The 19,030-nt window shown below is 39.3% G+C and overlaps 1 protein-coding gene across 1 annotated transcript in view; it reads left to right on the plus strand.

Moving 5' to 3' along the window:
* PALMD (palmdelphin) overlaps nucleotides 1-19,030 on the plus strand; it is a 46,404-nt gene that overhangs the window by 19,383 nt on the left and 7,991 nt on the right. The window contains exon 3 of the mRNA XM_046645552.1: nucleotides 1,482-1,606. Coding sequence (XP_046501508.1) covers nucleotides 1,482-1,606 — 125 coding nt within the window. The remainder of the gene's footprint in view (nucleotides 1-1,481; nucleotides 1,607-19,030) is intronic.

Raw genomic sequence — 19,030 nt, forward strand, 5'->3', positions numbered from 1 at the left:
TTAGCTAATATGGCTTTTGATTCTGAATGTCACTGTTTTGAAATAGATTTTATCATATTCATTAGCCTCCTAAACTAAAGCACCAGTCTAAACTGTGGCATAAAAGCAAAATAAGTGTGTTGATTATTACAATATATAATGGTACCATATCATTTTGATGGCACATCTAAATTCTATATTTTATATTTAGATGTGAAGAGTTCTCTACCAGAGGTAAAGGACAATTTGTGAATTATGGAGAAAGTTTTATAGGGCTAAAATTAAAATTATTCTGGGGGCTGGCTCTATGGCCGAGTGGTTAAGGTTGCGCGCTCCGCTGCGGCAGCCCGGGGTTCGGATCCTGGGCGCGGACATGGCACCGCTCGTCAGGCCACGTTGAGGCAGCGTCCCACATCCCACAACTAGAAGGACCTGCAACTAAGATATACAACTGTGTACAGGGCGGGGTTTGGGAAGATAAAGCAGGAAAAAAAAAAAAAAAAAGATTGGCAACAGTTGTTAGCCCAGGTGCCAATCCTTAAAAAAAAAAAAAAAGAAATTATTCTTATTCCTAACCAGACTAAGAACTGAGAATGTAGCCCCAAGTTAATGTATCACAGCACAAGAATCATTCTCTGCCCTCCACCACTCAGCATCATAAGACCAGCCCACCTGAGTGTTTCTTATAGTGATATGTATAGAAATGACTGAAATAATCTTTTCTGTTCTATTAAAGTTGACAAAAATTCATCTCACCAATATTTAGACAGATCAGTGAATTTTGTACATTATATTATTGGAATTATTAAGTAGGGAGCTGAACTTAAGGGATATCTGGAACCAGAGGGGTTCTCAGAAGAAAGGAGGGGTACTGAGTAGGCAAAACAATAAATGTCGACCACGCAGCCTAAGACTAACACTGAATTAGTTTAAGATACAGCCACAATCTCTTGTTTTGCCCACCATTCCAATTAATCCCACAAAAGATGTTTTTTGAAGCAGTCAGTGTATACTGTCACTGGGATGAATATCAAAATGGCTTCAGGGAACTTTTTACTTTGTTAGGGTCACAAGATATAAACCCATCTGCCAAACACATAACAGTAAAGCATCACATGATAAGGTCCCTATAAGACTGCTATAAACATACAGCAAACATATAGTGCATGTAAACATACAGTGCTGTGTGACTCTGAAGGAGAGTTCTCTGAAGGTGAGGACCCAGCTGTTGGGGGTGCAAGGGGAGGACAGAGATCTTCGTAGAGAAGGAGGGACCTGAACTAGACCTTGAAGGATAGCTAGGAATTAGATACATAAAAACCGGCTTTGGAAGGAAATCAAGAAGTATGCAAAGAAGGAAAATACCAGATTTATTCAAGAAAGGCAGTGAGAGAAAATAATTTCTCTTTAATATGTCCATTATGGAAATTCATAAGACTTGAAAGCAGTCAGAGATTTTGGAAACTGTTGACTAAGAACATCTTTGTGTTTCCTGATATCAGAAAAAGGCCTTGAGAGAGAAATGGCTTCTAGATGGAATCAGCAGTGGAAAAGAACAGGAAGAGATGAAGAAGCAAAATCAACAAGACCAGCACCAGATCCAGGTTCTAGAACAGAGTATCCTCAGGTACGGCCCTCACTGAGATATTCCAAACTACTTTTATTTTTATTTTGTCACATGCTGCATGTATAAGAGCTATTCTCATTTGTAAGGAAACAATCAGATCTTCCATTTGGATTTCTAATAAAGACTAAGGAACCACATCAGAAGGCAACAAGAGAAATTTTAATGTAAATTTACACCTAAATGTAAAATAAACACAAGACGTATTCTTAAAATACATATTGGTAACTTACCACAGCTCTCTAAGCTGATTTCCTCACCTAAGGGATGATAGTAAAAATATCTATCTTTTACAGTTGTTGAGCAGATTAAAAATATGTGTGCTAAGCTATTAGCATCTACCTGGCACATGGCAGGTGATCAAGAAACAGTCCTTCTTCACAGCCCTAGCCCCCACTCTCACCTTAGGACAAGTGACAGGTCCATGGGTGTGTTTAGACTGCCCCTCCATCACATCTCTCCCAGGCCCACCCCAATCACAACCATGGTATTTGGAAAAGAAGGCACTATGGGAAGACTTCACTAACATTTTCTCCCTGTTACTTCCCTGATTATTTGGTCACAGGTGTTGACCTCACTTCTCCATGTCCTTCCCTGCCCATCATACAGGATCGGGACAGAGGCAGCAACTTCTGATATAAGTGTTTAAATTGCCTTGGCTTAAAATGAGGTGATGAACATATAAAATTGGAAAGCTCAAATATAAGATGAGATTATTAGTATTATTACAAAATATAGATAGTGTGGAAGAAAGAGATAGGGGAAATGTCAGAATCATTTTCTAACCTAACATGGAAAAAAGACGGAATTTCTTGTGGTATAGCAACAATAATTCGAAGCCTATGGATCTTTGAAATATAGGTAAGTTTTAAAACTTCACTCACTTTGAATTTGTTTTCTTTAGTGAGGACTATAGGAAAAATCTGGAAGATAAAAATACCAAGTAGCTGTCCTATGACCACATTTTGTCCACATTCAGCACACAATGCAAACAGATCGCCTTAGGTCTAAAGTTGACGACATGGAAAAAAGCTTCCTTTTTTCAACTGATTTCCATTTTACTTGCATAATTTAACATGCTTATATATTTAATAGCTAAAATCATTGACTACTCATTCTTATTTAGATGTATTTTGAATTAACAATTCTTAAAAAGTTATATTTTATAATTGAAATGTTTACATTTATAAACCCTCAGTTGTTTGCCCAAAGAGTGGTAGATAACCAATACTTAAAAATGACTCAATGAGTCAACTCTACAGTTTGGAAAACTTGATTCTTCATAAGGCGTCCCTTAGCAAGAGCTTCTTACCAAAGTCTGGCTTAGCTGATGATTGCTTTCCTCATTCCTCAACACAGAATGCTTATCTCTGAAGGGGTCCTGAATTGAATCCCTGTACGCCCTTCGCTCAGCACAGACACCTCCTTGCTTTCCTCAGAGCCCCCTCTTCAGAGTCTTTCCACGTACTGAACACCAACAACTTTCTCTGCACCAGATGATAATTGAAGCGGCTACATATACTCAAACTCTATTAACAAGGTTGGACAGCATCCTGAGTAATCCCAGAGAATTTATTAGGATTCTACTGATTGCTTTCCGACCTTGCCTGAATGCTCTGAGAAGCACATACGCTTCTAATAGTATTGATAGTGGCTCACCTAGTTAGAGCCCCTATCTGACCAAAAAAATAAAAGAAGGAGGAGGAGAAAAACATATTTACTGAGCCATATTAGAAGCCAGGCACTTTCCATGTATCATCCCATTTAATCTTGATAACCCCGTTGAGACAGGTGTCATTCTCTTCACGTTTTGCAGAGAGATTAAAGAATTCACACAATTAGGAAGTGGCAGATCAGAGACTAACTCATTTGACTACCCCGTGCTGTCTATAAAATCACAGCACACAGTAACCTCTCCGGGCTGAAGAGGTTTTGTCTCTTACAGAAAGCATGTCTTTGAAGCATATTCTGTCCCTTGGTTCTTTCTCCAAACAGCTCCTACCACACTCAGGATCTTCTCCCATCGTCCCTCTAATACTTTTGAGAAATTACCAATAGCATGTCTGTTCATTATCCAATTTCTGGCATCCCACTACAACTCTATTTTAGATCTTCAGGATGTCATTAATCCATCATTGTTCCTTTATTAACACCAAATGATTTTAGTCTCCAAATATAAATAATCACAGTAATGGTTCATTTTGAAATGGGCTTGTGCAATTTACAAAGCACTTGCACTTACATTAAATCTTTTAATGCAGCAATCCTAGAAAGAAAGCGTCAATACTTCCATTTCTTTGATGAAAAATGAGGCTCAGAGAGGATAAGGGACTTAATTAAGGTTACGGAGCCTGCAGAGGTAAACCTGGGCCTTAAAGCAAGCCAGGTTCAGTGCTGTCCTGCAGTAAAATCAAAAGAGAGCTATAAGTGTCAATGTTCTGGAAACAGGCAAACACCTAACACCTAATAGCAAGCTGCTTTATTTAAGGAATGGTCTTAAAAAGATGTATTTGCAAAGAGTTAGTAAAGAATTTCCATCATTGTGACCCATAAAGGCATATTTATCTCATAAAAATGTGCACAGAAGAGAATGTTCTGGAGAAACATACGGAGACAAAAAAATATCCGTGCCTTGTCTGTATTAAAGCAGCCTCTGCTACTGCCCAGTGTTAGAGAAATCACGTTGCCAAAGCAGCTTTACCTGATAACTGAACATTTTCTTCAGATATTTCTAAAGCTGCTAAATAATCAGGTACATGTTTTTAAATTCAGTCTATCTCCTAAACAACTATCCACAGTGCTTAAGAAGCTTTTCTTACCAGCTAAATACAGTACATTTTCCTGTTAGCTATGAATGGCCACTGAGCCAACTGGTGAAGTTGAACTAGGCAGAGCCATCCTCCTCTAAGCAGGGAAAGTATCCCAAATCCCGAATGTGATTTATCACTTGACTTAGGCGCCTGCTCAAGGGTGACATTTGCCATCTGCCAGGCCTCTCAGCTAGAGGATAAGATTTTAATAGGAGCATCAAAATAGAAACGTTGCTATTACCTTGGAGTCTGTAGCAGGGCCAGACTTTGCCCATGAAGTTTTCATTCCTGTTACTTCCACGGTTTTTGTGAGATGAACTGAAAGGGCACGGCCTTTGGTCTTCAGATCCTTGTTCTGCTGACCGTAGTGCATAAGGCTGGCCATATTGTTTCATCTCTTCGGGCCTCAGTTTCCCTGTGTGTAACAGTGAGACAATCATAGCCACTTTGCAGGACTACTGTGAGTGAAGCAGCTCTCAGAGTGCCTGGCACGTGGTAGGTGTTCAAAAAAATATAAGATACCATTCCTTACTAGAAGTCACAAATAATTAAAAGAAGGACACTGCCTGGAGCTTTATCTGGGAATTTTTATCTTCTGGCCAAGATCTCTCATTTCTTTATGCCAGCACAAAGAATCTTTTCTTGGAGTAAACTGAGATGACCATCCAACTGGGATTCTTTCCATTTGGAAATAATTGTCGCGTTTTCTTTACGGCTTCAGGACTAGAATGCTGATAATAGGGGTTAATTTCCACAGAGCTTTTGTTATGGACCAGGCACTGTGCTAAGCACTTCATATATATTATTTCACTAAATTCTCACAACCACCTTATGAGGTTGATAACATTTAACAGGTGAAAAAACTGACATTTATAGAGGCTAACTTGCCCCAAGTCATACAGCTAAAAACTTTAGAGCCAGGATTTAAAATCTAATTAAAGGTCCTAATCTTAAAAGTGAAATTGTGCCTCAGATCCTGCAGAAAAATTTTACAAAAATTATATCTTGTAACTGCTACTCTTTTATAGCATTTTTTACTTCCAATGCGCGCTGTGATTTCACTCTGATGTGCATCATTTTATGTAGACATTTTCGTGTGGTCCTTTGCCATATTAAAAACACTCAGAGGTTCCCTGACTCACACATAACCTTTAAGTAAAGTATGTCTATTTATTCATCTTCTCATCTTTTGCTTTTCAAAGAGAGGCCAAATTTCAGAAAATAAGTGGATTTCCATGGTTTTTGTCTCTGAGTCACATTCTTAGCTTTGGAACAGTATTAGTGAATATTTTGCCTGGTGCCCTGATTAATACCTCACGAGGAAATGTTCCCAGGAGGAAAATTGTATTGAACATCTCTTTCTGAATCACTGTGCTAAATAGAGTTTCAATTTGCCTCTCAAATGAGCCCTGCTCTTACTGTGACCACTGAACCGTTCGCTTCCTGACTGTAGGCACAGGTGCAAATTCAGCACCAACTTCTCAGTCCAAACATCCATGTGCACAAATTGATAGGGTGGCTTAGAAATCCTATCCTGTCACTTCTGTTTCTTTCCTCCATCCAATAGCCTACGCCCAAAACGACACCTCAAGCACCCCAAGAAGTGTCCAAAGGAGGTAAGACATTCGCATCCTAGGCTCCTCCTTCCTATCCAGCTGCCCTGCCATGCTCCATGACTCCCTCTGCCAAGTTGCCTTGCATCAAGCTCCCCTCCAGACACTCGCTGCTTCTTGAACTGTGTCCAAAGACCTCTGACTTTAATTGGAGCACACAGGGCGCCTGACAGCAATGTCATAAGCATAAGATGCAAAAGGTCAACTGTCAAGGCGAATGATGCAAATACACTGCATTCCCTTTGAGAGGGATTATCTACTTATGATTAAATGTTCTTTAATAAGGATTTTTTTACTATTCTGAAGTACCCTCTGACCCTCTGCCTGCCTTTAATGCACTTTCACTTGTCTCCAGATAGTTAGAAACTGCCTTCCACATATGATACCAATGGGAAGGTGCATGTGAAGCCTTGGGATTTGTAGGTTGTTGTATGTCGTGAGAAAAGCTGAAGAACGGGCCATTACAGCAACTATTAGCCATCCTACCTAACTTACGGGAAATTATTCCACAAATGGTAATGGGCTACTAGTAAATGCGTTCGGCTCAACATCATATAAAGCAATAATCTACTCGGTGAACTCAAAAGGTAGCAGGCAAGATTGAGTTTCAAAAAGGAACCCAAGCATTGACATAGAAATACAAAGCTTAAATGATTTTGTTGCTAGTTATGGTTTATCAAAGTTAAGCTCGTTATGGTTTCTATCCAAGTTTAACCCCTACCTAATGCTTTTATCTACCTGCACAGGCCAACTGTACCTTAATGAAACTAATGCCTCATCAAACACAACAAGGCATGCTGCATGAAAAATATCACATTCTACATGTTTCTGCCTTCCTGCTCCACCCAAGCAGCCATATCTAACATCACATTGCAGGGAGGCTGACAAGCTGCTCTTTTGGGACAACATAAGAGAGAAGAGAAAAGAAAAAAGGAGGGAAAAAAAACACCATTTGTTTCTTCTTCTTAAATTTGCTGTTGCCTAGAAACACTCAAGAAATTATTCTGAGGCAATTATATGAGTCAAAATCATTCCAAGCATGTTTTTCACTCTCCATATTTGACTAATTGCTTTACCAGATTTGCAGTAGTTCATCTGTTGTTGTTTTTAATTTCCCAGATATTCTGATTATTTTTAATTCAGGAGCTTTTTTTAATTTAACAAAAGGAGCGAAGTAAACCAAATTTCCAGCAAAAAAAAAGGAAGAAATCTATCCCCTCCAAAACACACAAACACACACACACACACACAAGCACCTAATACAATGCCTAGCACATAGTAGGAATACTTGTGAATACATAGCTTAATAAGTGAATGAATGAATGAAAAAAAAGGATGATGAATGGATAGATGTATGGACTTGAAAATATCTATTAAGGGGACCAGCTGAAGAAGACTAGACAATGACTTGAACATTAATACACTAAAAAGGAAAGCCTTGAAATTCTTTAAAAAGTAGAAAAGAATAAACACCCAACTGTCTTGAGTCAAGGGTAAAGTTCTGTAGCGGTGATGCCCCTGGTTTGGGGGGCAGTTGTTGATGGCATGTTTTAACATCTCACCATCACTTTTACTGTCACACCTTTGCCCCTCTTTCATATGCTTTTATTCTCTTATCCCCACCTCCCAGCATTCTGTCTTCCTCATACCTGCCAATCTCATCTATATGTTAGTAGAAATAAGGATTAAATGGTAACCCAGAATAAACACTCCCCCACATTGTGGTAGACTAAAAGGTGGATTAGATTAACCTCTAAAAGTGAGCCACTCGTTCCACTTCAATTCAATAATAACAGCCCCCCTTTATGGAGCACCGATTATGTACTAAGCGTTGTTCTGAGAATGACGATTCTCTGAGGGAAGTCTAATTAGCACATTGTTTTACACGTAAGGACACTAAAGCACAGAAAACTATAAATCTAGTAACAGCCAAGATGTGGTCACACATAGATCTTTCTGACTCCAGATCCTTCCCACCATGCCTCACCCTGCTTATTTTGATGCATTTCAGTGAACATTTATTCAGAACCTGCCACATGGAAGTCTTTGGTCTTGTAGAGGAAATAACAAGAATCATAAGTTCCTCAAAGCAAATTTTTATATGTGTTTACCTCTCTTTACATATTTTAACTTTTCAAAGTGTTTTTACATTAAGTATTCATTCAAAACAATATTCAGTAACTCGAAATACAAATTTAAGACCATTATCAAGGATGTCATAGATCTTTGGCTGGATTGACAGGAGTAAAGAAGGAACAAAGCAGCAACTGAACAATCCAGAAAGTGGGAGGGGAGTTAGTTTCAGTGATCCATGCTGCAGATCGTGGTCACAAAGAAAGAATGTTCAAGGGCAGAGACTCACTATATTAGAGAAAGTGCCGGTTCAGCCACAGGGTCTAGGTTTCTGCATTCCCAGGAGAGTACCCAGTGAGTAAATCTACCAGCCCAGAAAACTTCCACACCACCCCTTGCAATGCATCTGCCATTGGCAAATGTTACTTAGTCCATTTAGACCACCCAAAGCTAACTAGCCCTTGTTGGTTATTCTATGTTATATTAAGATTGGAATTTATATTTACTGGTCTTCAAATAATAGTCGTGTTCTTGACATCAAACATGAACAATTAACACTAGAAGCAAGCAAAAATGAAGTGGATAGAAAGTAGAAAATAAAGTGCCTGCTCTATAATACTGTTAGAGATAAATGTTAAGGGTTACAAGGCACAAAGCCGGTAATTATTTCTCAGGGGAGAGATTCAATGGCTATATACATCATTGAATATATTTTGCCATTTCATTATATGGTTATAAGTAGTTTATTCACTAAAAATAGTTTTCCCCTACAATTTTTTTTTTAAGAAAGAAATTTCCTCAAATCATGGATAAACACATCTACAGTTAACTTGCCATGTCCTGGCTACAACAGTATTTGAAGGTCACTTGGGAAACTCATGTCACCTATGCAGAGGTCAATTTGAATTATTATTACATTTATTTAGCTCTTATTAAATGTTTGGCATTCACTACAAGATACTCTACAGGCCCTAATTAAAAACCACACACCCAACTTTGGTCCTGCCAAAGCGTTTGAGACGCCGTAACTAACCAATTGGCCATACCACACCAACCTCCAGCGTGCGTTTATTTGCATTTGTTTGAAATTACATTTGTAAGTTGCACATGAAAGTGGCTGATTCTCTGAAAACCAGTTTGGTTTCTTATTTTTCATGGCAAACGAAACCCTTAATTTGCAAAATATTATTCTGATTAAGAAGGTTTGCTTTTCTACTGAACCATTCTTTTCTGACATTATCTGCCTTCACAGCAGTTTCAAATTATGATAGTATAGTCCGCCCATAAGGTAATTATTAATACTTACAGAGTTAGATTAGGAGATGGGATTCACCCATGCAAATACTGCTCACATGTAACTATAAATTATTCAGCTTTCCTAAACATCTGCTCTGTTCCCAATTATCAGAGCAGACTGACACTTGTTTTAATGTCACTGTTGGGCTAGCTCTCTGCTTCTAGTTATCTTGAAGCTGCTGTGTGGTTTTGCTTGTCCTGTTCTTAAGATGCTCAGAATTAGAGGCAATAGATCTGGCTGGGGCAAATTTAGTGTCTGCTGTATGCCAAATTCTCCCAATTCTCTGGCATGCTTGCCCACAGCATGTGACTGTTTGCACTGCTGGGTTAGATCTTCCTTATTGTACACGTGCCCTTTGGCAAGGGCTGATTACAAGGCAATTCTTGTCCTAAATGTGTGCATAGAAGTATTCTTTGTCTTTTTTTAAACACTTTTATTTCAGTTTGGTGAATAAAACGTGCCTGACAAGTAGTAACGGCTTAATAAAAGTTTAAGTGTCCGATGAAATTTATCAGATCCCAACTGGAAAAAACAAAGCAAATGAATCAGCCCACCTCCTACTAGACTGTTACATGTGTCAGAAGCATGAACCTTTTTTTATTGAGAAGATATAGCTTGACATTACCATTGGCCAAATTATCTATAGAGATAAAATATCTTTTACCTCTGACCCATTAGTAATAACTTATCTGCCTATAACATATGACCAACACACTTCAGTCAATATTTCCTGGTTAAAGTCATCAACTATGTGTACTTAGTGGTATCCATTGTGATTCCAGAGTTATTTATTTAGATGAGTTATGATTTAAAAATAAATTTAAAAGAACTTTCTTTTTGCATTGCAACCTTAACCATTCAATACTAACTAGCTAATGTTAATACAAACCATGTCAGATTTGATAGACTATTAGAAACATGTCAATTCTTTAACCTCTAGGAGCAAAGACTTTTATTTTTCTATTTTTACTAGCTAACTACTTGAAATGCAACATTCTAATGAGTGATTCTGCAAATCAATGGAAAAAATTCTGAAAAATCTCTTAAAGCATTAAGGTTCATCCCCATAAGTTTATGCAATAGTTAGCATACTGGTTTTGGTGCTTTAAAAGACTCCACAGTAGCAGTGGCTTAAACAAGATTAGAAAGGTTCATGCTTCTGACACATGTAACAGTCTTAGCTGGGAGACATGCAAGGGGAAGCGAGCAGCAAGGTTACATGAGATGATGGAGAGACCCTGTTTCTTTCCTTCTTGTTGCTTTGCTACACCCTAAGTGATGCCCTTGGTTCAAAGACAACTCACCACCACCTCATCTGCATTCCAGCATAGGAAGAGGAAGATAAATGGAGGACCAACAGCTCTATTTTAAGGATATGACCTGAAAATTCCCGGTCACTTCTGCTAATATCCTATTGGCCAGAATTTAGACACATGGCACCATTTAAATGCAAAGGAGGCTGGGAAATGTAAAAGGTAGACAGAAAGACACATAAAACTCAGGGAGTTCTATCCCTAAAAAGAACAGTAGAAATGGATTGGCAGGAGGGGTGAATAGCATGTTGTCAAAACAGACTGTCATATTCTTTCATTTATTAAATAGATACACATTAAATAGACACCGTCCCCACAAATACTATGAAAATTCTACTCATGCTGGAGCGCTGTTTTGGTTTTCTGTCTAGAACAGTATGTTCAAGGACTGGTGTGTCCCTGAAGCTATATTAGCACCGTGCTTCCTCTAAAACCATTGATATTAGAGTTGAAGGTCAAATCCCCAAATAGACCGGGTAGATTTTCTCTTTCACTGGAATTGTCATAGCAGACTAGGAAGTGAAAGGGATAACTCGTAGTAATTGAGAAACTCCTCCAAGTCACGCCCTGTGCTAGAGGCTTACAAACATTATCTCATTTGCCTCCTCAAGACAACACTTTGTGAATACTATTATTATTCCCCTAGTGAGAAAACTGAAGCTTGGAGGGGTTCAATAATTAAGACAAGTGTGTTAGCTTTGATATGAGCCCATTTCCTGTTTTCATGGATAAAGCTGGGAAAAAAAAGAGGATAAAAGGTGAACTCTCACACAAAAACTCACAAAATATAGGGAAACCATCAGCCACCTCCTCTTCTCCCAAGATTCAGTGGGGAAGAAAGGAATAAGAATCTCTGGCCCAAGGAAAAATCAAGGGTTACAACTGCTTACCACTCCAGGCCAAATTCAGCACCTGCTGGAAGCAAACCATTCTGAGAGCCTGTGAGACCAGAAGAAACTGGATCCCTGTTTGTCTAGCTTGGGGTGGGGTTGTTGAGGTGGTTCTAGCATTTCCATCAACTGGCCTCAGAGGTTCAGTTGGCCGTCCGTAGCTGCAAATTCCTCATCCCTGGATTCAACCAACTGCAGACTGAAAGGCCTACAATGGTTGTGTCTGTACTGAACATGTTGGTTGTCAGTGCTGTGGAGTGGGTTCCAACTCCTAGTGACCTTGTGTACAGCAGAGCTGAGCCCTGCCAGGTCTTTTTGCACATCCTCTCACCTTCAAGCGCTACATCAGACAACACTCTGCTCCTGTTCACAGAGTTTTCATGGCCAATTTTTTGGGACGTAGGTGGTCAGGTTGTTCTTCCTAGTCTGTCTTAGTCTGGAGGCTTCGCTGAAACCTGTCCACCATGGTGACTCTGTTTCATGGGTGACTCATGGGTACCATATCTTTCAGCATCACAGCAACATGCAGCAGCCACAGTATGGCAACTGACAGACAGTGGTGTGGTTCCCTGAGCAGGAAACAATCCCAGGTGGAGGCACTGAGAGTGTTGAATGTTAACCACTAGACCACCAGGGTTGGCTGGATTGATCACATGTAGACTTTTTTTTCCTTCTCATTATTCCCTAGTTTAACAGCTATTTACGTAGCATTTGCATGGTGTTAGGTATTATAAGTAATCTAGAGATGATTTAAAGTATGCAGGAAGATGTGCATAGGTTATATATAAATACTATGCCAATATATAAGGAACGAGCATTTGTGAATATTGATATCCTCGGAGGTAGGGATGGGATGTCCCAGAACCAATCCCCCAGGGATACCAAGGGATGACTTTATATCAGTAGTGGCATAGCCTGGGTCTAAGACCTGCTGACTCAGACCCTCCCAAAGAAATGGCCATTGGGTCCTCTCTTTGGGCATAGTATCTGGCTTTTAATAAGGAAGTTTGGACTACCAACGCACAGTAATTCATCAGTCCTTTCAAAGCATATAGCCAAAGCCAGCCAAAAACTTAATTTCAAACATCGCATTGGTGGTTACAATCAAACTGCAGTATAATCAAATTGCATTAACCAGTTTTATATTTAAGACCTAAAGCTTCCATTACTTTGAACAACAGTCTTGTGTCCTAGCAAATAAAGTCTCGCTATAAAGTAGCACTAGCTTAGGAAACCCCAGACTCTTTGAAGGAGACTGTTCTAAACTCCCACCAAAAACCAAACTCAAGCAGCCAAAGAAAAAGCTAGTAAAGCCTAGACTTTAATCCTGGTCAGACTAACTAGTCCACTAATCAGAGAAAGTCCCAGTTCAACAAAATCACCCTCATGGAGATTAGGACAGAAATATTACCTTTACATGTAATGAGTCGGCACTTTACCATGTTGGTGGACCCCAGCTAGCATTTTAATTTCACTTTCTTTGTTATCATTGAAAGTAAGAATTCCTTTTATACTGCTGAGCAAAATGAATTCTGAGTCTAAGTTCATAAGAATCCATTTTCTAAAGTTTTGTTCCCACAGTGGCTAATTAGAAAGGAATTAAGAGCTCAGGCTCTGTCAGCAGAGATTTGATTTCAAATTCCATCCTGCCACAGGCTACCTGTAAGCCTCCGGGCTGGTTACCTTTCTAGGTGCCCAACTTGCTCATCTGTCAAATGGAACTAGGAACAGTGCTCATGGGGGGATATTATGAAGACTAATTAGGCCAGTGCCTGGTACAGTGTAAATAGTCAACACATGGTAAATGTTGTTATAATTGCTAACAAGTGAAGTGCTGTAAGGGAGGACATAAACTTTTGAATTTTTTTTTCTCCTGAATTTTTTTTTCCAGTCTGTTTGGTCCCTAATGGCAGACTCCATCAGGTTGTTAGTCCTTGTTAACTCCACCAAAAACTGAAAAAGATAAATGGACCCTTAGCAGCAGAAAAATTGCCTTCTGAAATAATTCCTTTTTGGTGCATCCAGCATTTATGTGCTGTCCTTTTTCCAAGACCAAAAATTGCATGTTGGAATTCGACTGGGGCCATTATCTTGTGATGATTAAGGAAGGTTGTTACTAGAACAGAGCATGAAATGAGAGCTACCTGCTTTCACATAGAGAGCTCTGGAAAATAACCCTCCTTTCCCCCAGCAAATAGGCAAGGAGAAGAAAGATTCCAATAATGGATAGCATTACAAATCCTTTTTCATGTACTCTGCTTATCTAAATTGGCACATGATGCCTGCCCACCATCTCTCAGAAACTGCGAGAAGTACCAACTCATCCATCAGGCCCTGCCTAACAGCCCGGGAGGCACCAAGAAGGATATTTCTCTTTCTCTGCTGCCTGTTTCTCACCAAACTGAATCAGCATTTCTAGGAGCTCAATTCCCATTCTGAAAGGTAATACCTTCTAAAGATGGGGATGGCAGCACTTATGGAAATTCTAACCCATCAGCTGAGAGATAAGCAGGTGAGGTTAGAGAGTTATCCCCCAGTGACCTCCCCAAAAGCTTTCCATGTAAAAGTATATAAAAAATTTTACATACATATAACTAAAATTTTTCATATACACACACATATATGTATATATATGCGTGTCTATATGAATGTATATATGTCTGTGTATACATATATACATATGTATTTTCCTAATACTTCACTTATACTTGTTAAATTTTTCTCTCTACCCAAAACACTTGGAAAGAGATTGGATGTGAGTCCCTAATTTAAGCTCTGCATTTTTTGAACTTTAAATCAGTGTAGCGTATCCTCTTAACTAAGAACGGTCACTGAGAAAGGAAAAAAACATAGACACACACACATACACACATATACACAGAGAGAGAGAGAGAGACCTGAAAAACAACCTAACTCAAATGGTAATTTTAAATAAAAATAAGGAACATCAAATTCTATTCAGCAAATAATAAGTTTGGATGCTATATTATGGCTAACTGGAAGAGAGAAATAATGAGGAAAAAGTAACAATATCAGAGAGTTGGATATGGTTTCTCAACCTCAGCACTGTTGACATTTTGGACCAGGTGAGTCTTTGTTGTGGGGGACTGTTCTGTGCACTGTGGGAAGTTTGGCAGCATCCCTGGCCTCTACCCACTAGATGCCAGTAATACTCCTCAAGCTGTGACAACCAAAAATGTCTCCAGACATTGCCACATGTCCTCAGGGGGAAATCACCCTCAATTGAGACCGATTGTTCTAGATACACGAAGATAGAACCTGCCTACCAATTGCAGTTTTGGTTTCATGTACCTTCAGAACTGTCAGTCCTCTAAAGCCTGGTGCATTACCTGATGCGGAGCCCTCCTCTCCCACTGCTGGCCCGCTACAGCAGCGCCTCCCCTCTGAGTAATGACCGTGTGGAGGGGCATCTGGGGAGAAGCCTGTTCATTGCTCTCAGTTACAGTTTTCTAGGTTTCCCATCACTTCCACTGGCATTCTGATCTCTTAGAAAGCTTTTTTAGAACAATAAATCTCTAACATTTATCTCTTAGTGATGTTTATGTTGTCCATAAATAATATACAGAGGTATCAAATCAACATATAAAAATAGGATATTGAAGTGGGAATTTTAAGAAATGCTCTACATCAGTTGGCATCTCCCTTCAGAGGTTTGTGATTCTAAGTCATTAGTATTAAGATGCTTCCTTATTATCCTATTGAACTGAAAGCTGGCTGTCACTACGTGATAAAGAACAGAAGGGGAGTGTTTGTCTGTTTCTACTTGGTTTTCACAAACATGTCGTGATGTGTCATTTGACTGCAGCTTCATATTAATGCAGCTTTCACCCAGTGACTTGAAAACCTTCAAAAACATTCATTAGTAGATACTCTGATGAGGTTAGCTGGCTTTCAACCTCATATTCTTACCATATTAGTCTAAAGATAATTCATGAGAATCATATGACATGACATTACCCGTGGGTCTCTCTACAGAGGAAAACAACTACAAATACCAGTGCATTTCATAATTCCCTGAGATGTAGTTGGCCAGCCAGACCACAAGCTCTCTTTCTGTGCCCCAGGAATAGAAAGGGGCAGAGACAGGAGGAAACTAGCATTTGCTGAGTGCTCACTAGTTCTTTTATTCCTTATTAAACCCTATGAAGTAGTTAACTTTGCCCAGACCTCTAAATGTTCAATTGCCCCAGGATTCAGTCCTTAGAACCCCTGACTTTCCAGGAAATCTTCTCACTCTTGCAGCTGTAAATGCCAACTCCTAAATTTGTATCTTCAAACTCAGACTTCTCTGAACTCTCAACTTCTTTCTCTAGCTGTTTTATCCATATCACTACTTGACTGTCTCAAAATAAACATGTCCCCCACCAATCTCCTTTCTTCTCTTTCCCCAATTTCTGTTTGGCCAATTGTGTTCACTTTTTCCAATTATTCGGGTCACAAACATTGGAATCACCTTTGATGTCTCTCTTTCTTGCAAGCACATATAATCTGTCAACAAATCCTGGCAGCTCTTCCTTTGATATATTTCCAGAATCCAGTTACTTCTCATCCTTCTACCCAGCAACCACCCTGGATTAAAAGTCTTCATTTAGATTATTACAACAACTGACCTCCATGTTTGCCCCCTCCAGTCTATTCTCAACACAGCGGCCAATATAATTGTTTACATTTCATATCATAGCATGTTTCTCCCCTCTCAGAACTCCCAGTCGTTCCCCAAAGGCCTTACCGTGCCCGAGGCTCTGTTAAGATCTGGCCGCCTGCCGCCTTCTGACTTCATTTCTCACCACTTGCCTCCTTACTACCTCAGCTCTTACTTCAAACTTTGCAGTTACTCTTCCCTCTCTCTGAAGCACGCTCCCCTTGAAACCCTCATGTGTCCTTCCCTCATTTCCTTCACATCTCTGCTCAAATGACGCTTTATCACAGAGACCCTTCCTGACCACACTATGTAAAATAGTGCTCCCTCCCCAGACACTCTCTATCCCCCTTGTTCTTCTGTTTGTAGCCCTTATCCTACCTTTTTCATGGAAATATTTTTCTTCATGAATAAATGTGTGTATGTATATTCACATGTTTGTTTATTATATATATATGTACATGTATTTTTTATGGTTGTATATGTAAATCTGTATGTGTATATTGTATGTGTGTGTATGTGTGTATATATATTTTATATATGTAGATATATATATAAAAAATCCAGAGGTAGGTTTGCTCATGGGCCATAGTTTGCCAGCTTCTGCAAATGCGTCTGTATATATATGTGTGTGTGAATGAATAAATATGCACGTACACACACACACATAGACACATTTTCAGAGGCTGACAAACTACAACCCAGGACCAAATCTATCCCTAGCCTACTTTTGTACAGCCATGAGCTAGGAATAGTTTTTATATTATTAAAGGATTGTAAAAGGTAAAAAAAGAAAAAACATGAATATGCAACAGAATTCGCATGTGGCCTGCAAAGTCTAAAATATTTACTATCTGGCTCTTTACATAAAAAGGTTGTCAGCCCCTGTATTCATGTATTGTCCGTGTCCTCCCACTGGAATGTAAACTCCTTGTGGGCAGGGACTTTGTTTGTTCACTGTCATATCCCTAGCACATAGGCTAGCGCCTGGTACAAAGTAGATGCTAAAAAAATATTTTTGAATGAATCAATGAAAACATTGAGGTTTAGTGAGGTGTAGTGTTTGTCTCGGTCCCACAGGAAATTGACAGATGAACTAGGATTCACACCCAGGTCCGCTTGGTTCCACAGCTGGATTCTGAGATCCCAGGTCCGCTTGGTTCCACAGCTGGATTCTGAGATCCCAGGGCTGCTTGCGGTGTTAATTTGAACTTCCTCATTTTCTACCCAATGGCTCCCCACTAGACTGTCTCTGACATGCTGTCAGGTAGAGGACCCTGTGCAACCGGGCATGGAAGGAGAAAGGACACAGGGTATGGCAGAAACTTTTAATTATACCGTAATAACACTTAACATCTAACATCAGCTATATTCAACGTGCTTGAGGTTAAGGGAATTGGCTCTCACAAGTAGTGAGTAGCAGAATCAGAACAATCCACATCTATCACTTTTAGTATAGAACTTTCTACTCTGCCAACCAACATCTATTCCCACATCTACTGATAGGCAAATGTGCCACCATAGACATGGAGGGATTTTAACAGAATAGGAGTCGCACCTCAGTAATTCTTCTTTCTAAGAAACCGGGGGTACTACATTTTACTTGGAGTTCTGTGATACACAAGAAAATCTTCTCGGCTACAAAACCAACTATAAATGGCCAACTACAAACGGCGAGAGGCAGTGGGAAAGTCAGAACCTTGAAGCGATGAGTAGGAGAATGGTCAAACAGACCATATCTTGGGCTTTTATTAGTGTGACAATGGCACAGGATTTTCAAGCTGCCAGATCCATGCCTATCTTAAAGAAGGAAGCCAAGAAAACTGACAGTTATCTTAGCTGACACTAATACCCACAGCTGTCATCTCCTGAACTAGTTGCTGTATCTAATCAGCCATCCTCTGAGGCAGCTGACTTTAGAGCTGAGAGTATTTGGCTGAGAAATGATGTGTGTTTCATGGCTGCCAAAGGCCAGCCTTACTAACTGCGTGAATGCCAGTGGCTGTTTGTTTTTATACAGGATAGAGGTCATGACGCCACACCCTGGAGTTAACTTGAATCTTACATGCAGCTGTACACTGGTCAAGGAACCAGCTCGGAATGTTTGCAACAGTCCAATTTCAAATGCCTATCTCTTTGTCCCTATAAGTTCTCTTATTCTTTATCAGGCCATGTGTTCCCCTTTTCGTTCCCAGAAAATTTAGTCTCTATAAACAGCTGCAGCTGAGGCCACTATACTAGATTTTGTCCATTTCTCGGCTCCTCACCCGCCTCGCAATAATATGGCACAACTCTTAGAAAACTGTGAAATTAAAACAAAATGTTATTTTCTATGTTATGATACGCAGAGCTTCTAAGTGTTAAAGAGCTATGATTATTAAATCAAGTTTAATAATTATAATGTTATAAAGTGTTGATTGGCTAGAAAAAACATAATGATAATGTTTTCTCCAAATAATGTATATGGAGACTTGGTAAGAAAAATTGGTGAACTGCATAATAACTACAAATGGACCATTCCTTTCAGTTCAATTTTAAACTTAAGTCTCTTTATAAAAGAAGTTTCTCGATTTCATTTGGAAGTAACATTAGTAAGTGCATCAAGGAATGAAGCAAGGTTCAAATACTTTACCTGAGAATTCCCTTTGTCAAAAAAAAAAAAACTTTTAAAACTTGAATCGAAAATTGGTAAATCAAAGTCAGGTATTAGGTATCTTCTATGTACTACATGTGATGTTTAATGTGATGGTATGTTCTTCGAAGGTATCCTG

This window comes from Equus quagga, chromosome 18 (assembly GCF_021613505.1).
Source record: "Equus quagga isolate Etosha38 chromosome 18, UCLA_HA_Equagga_1.0, whole genome shotgun sequence".
Classification (NCBI taxonomy): Eukaryota; Metazoa; Chordata; class Mammalia; order Perissodactyla; family Equidae; genus Equus; species Equus quagga.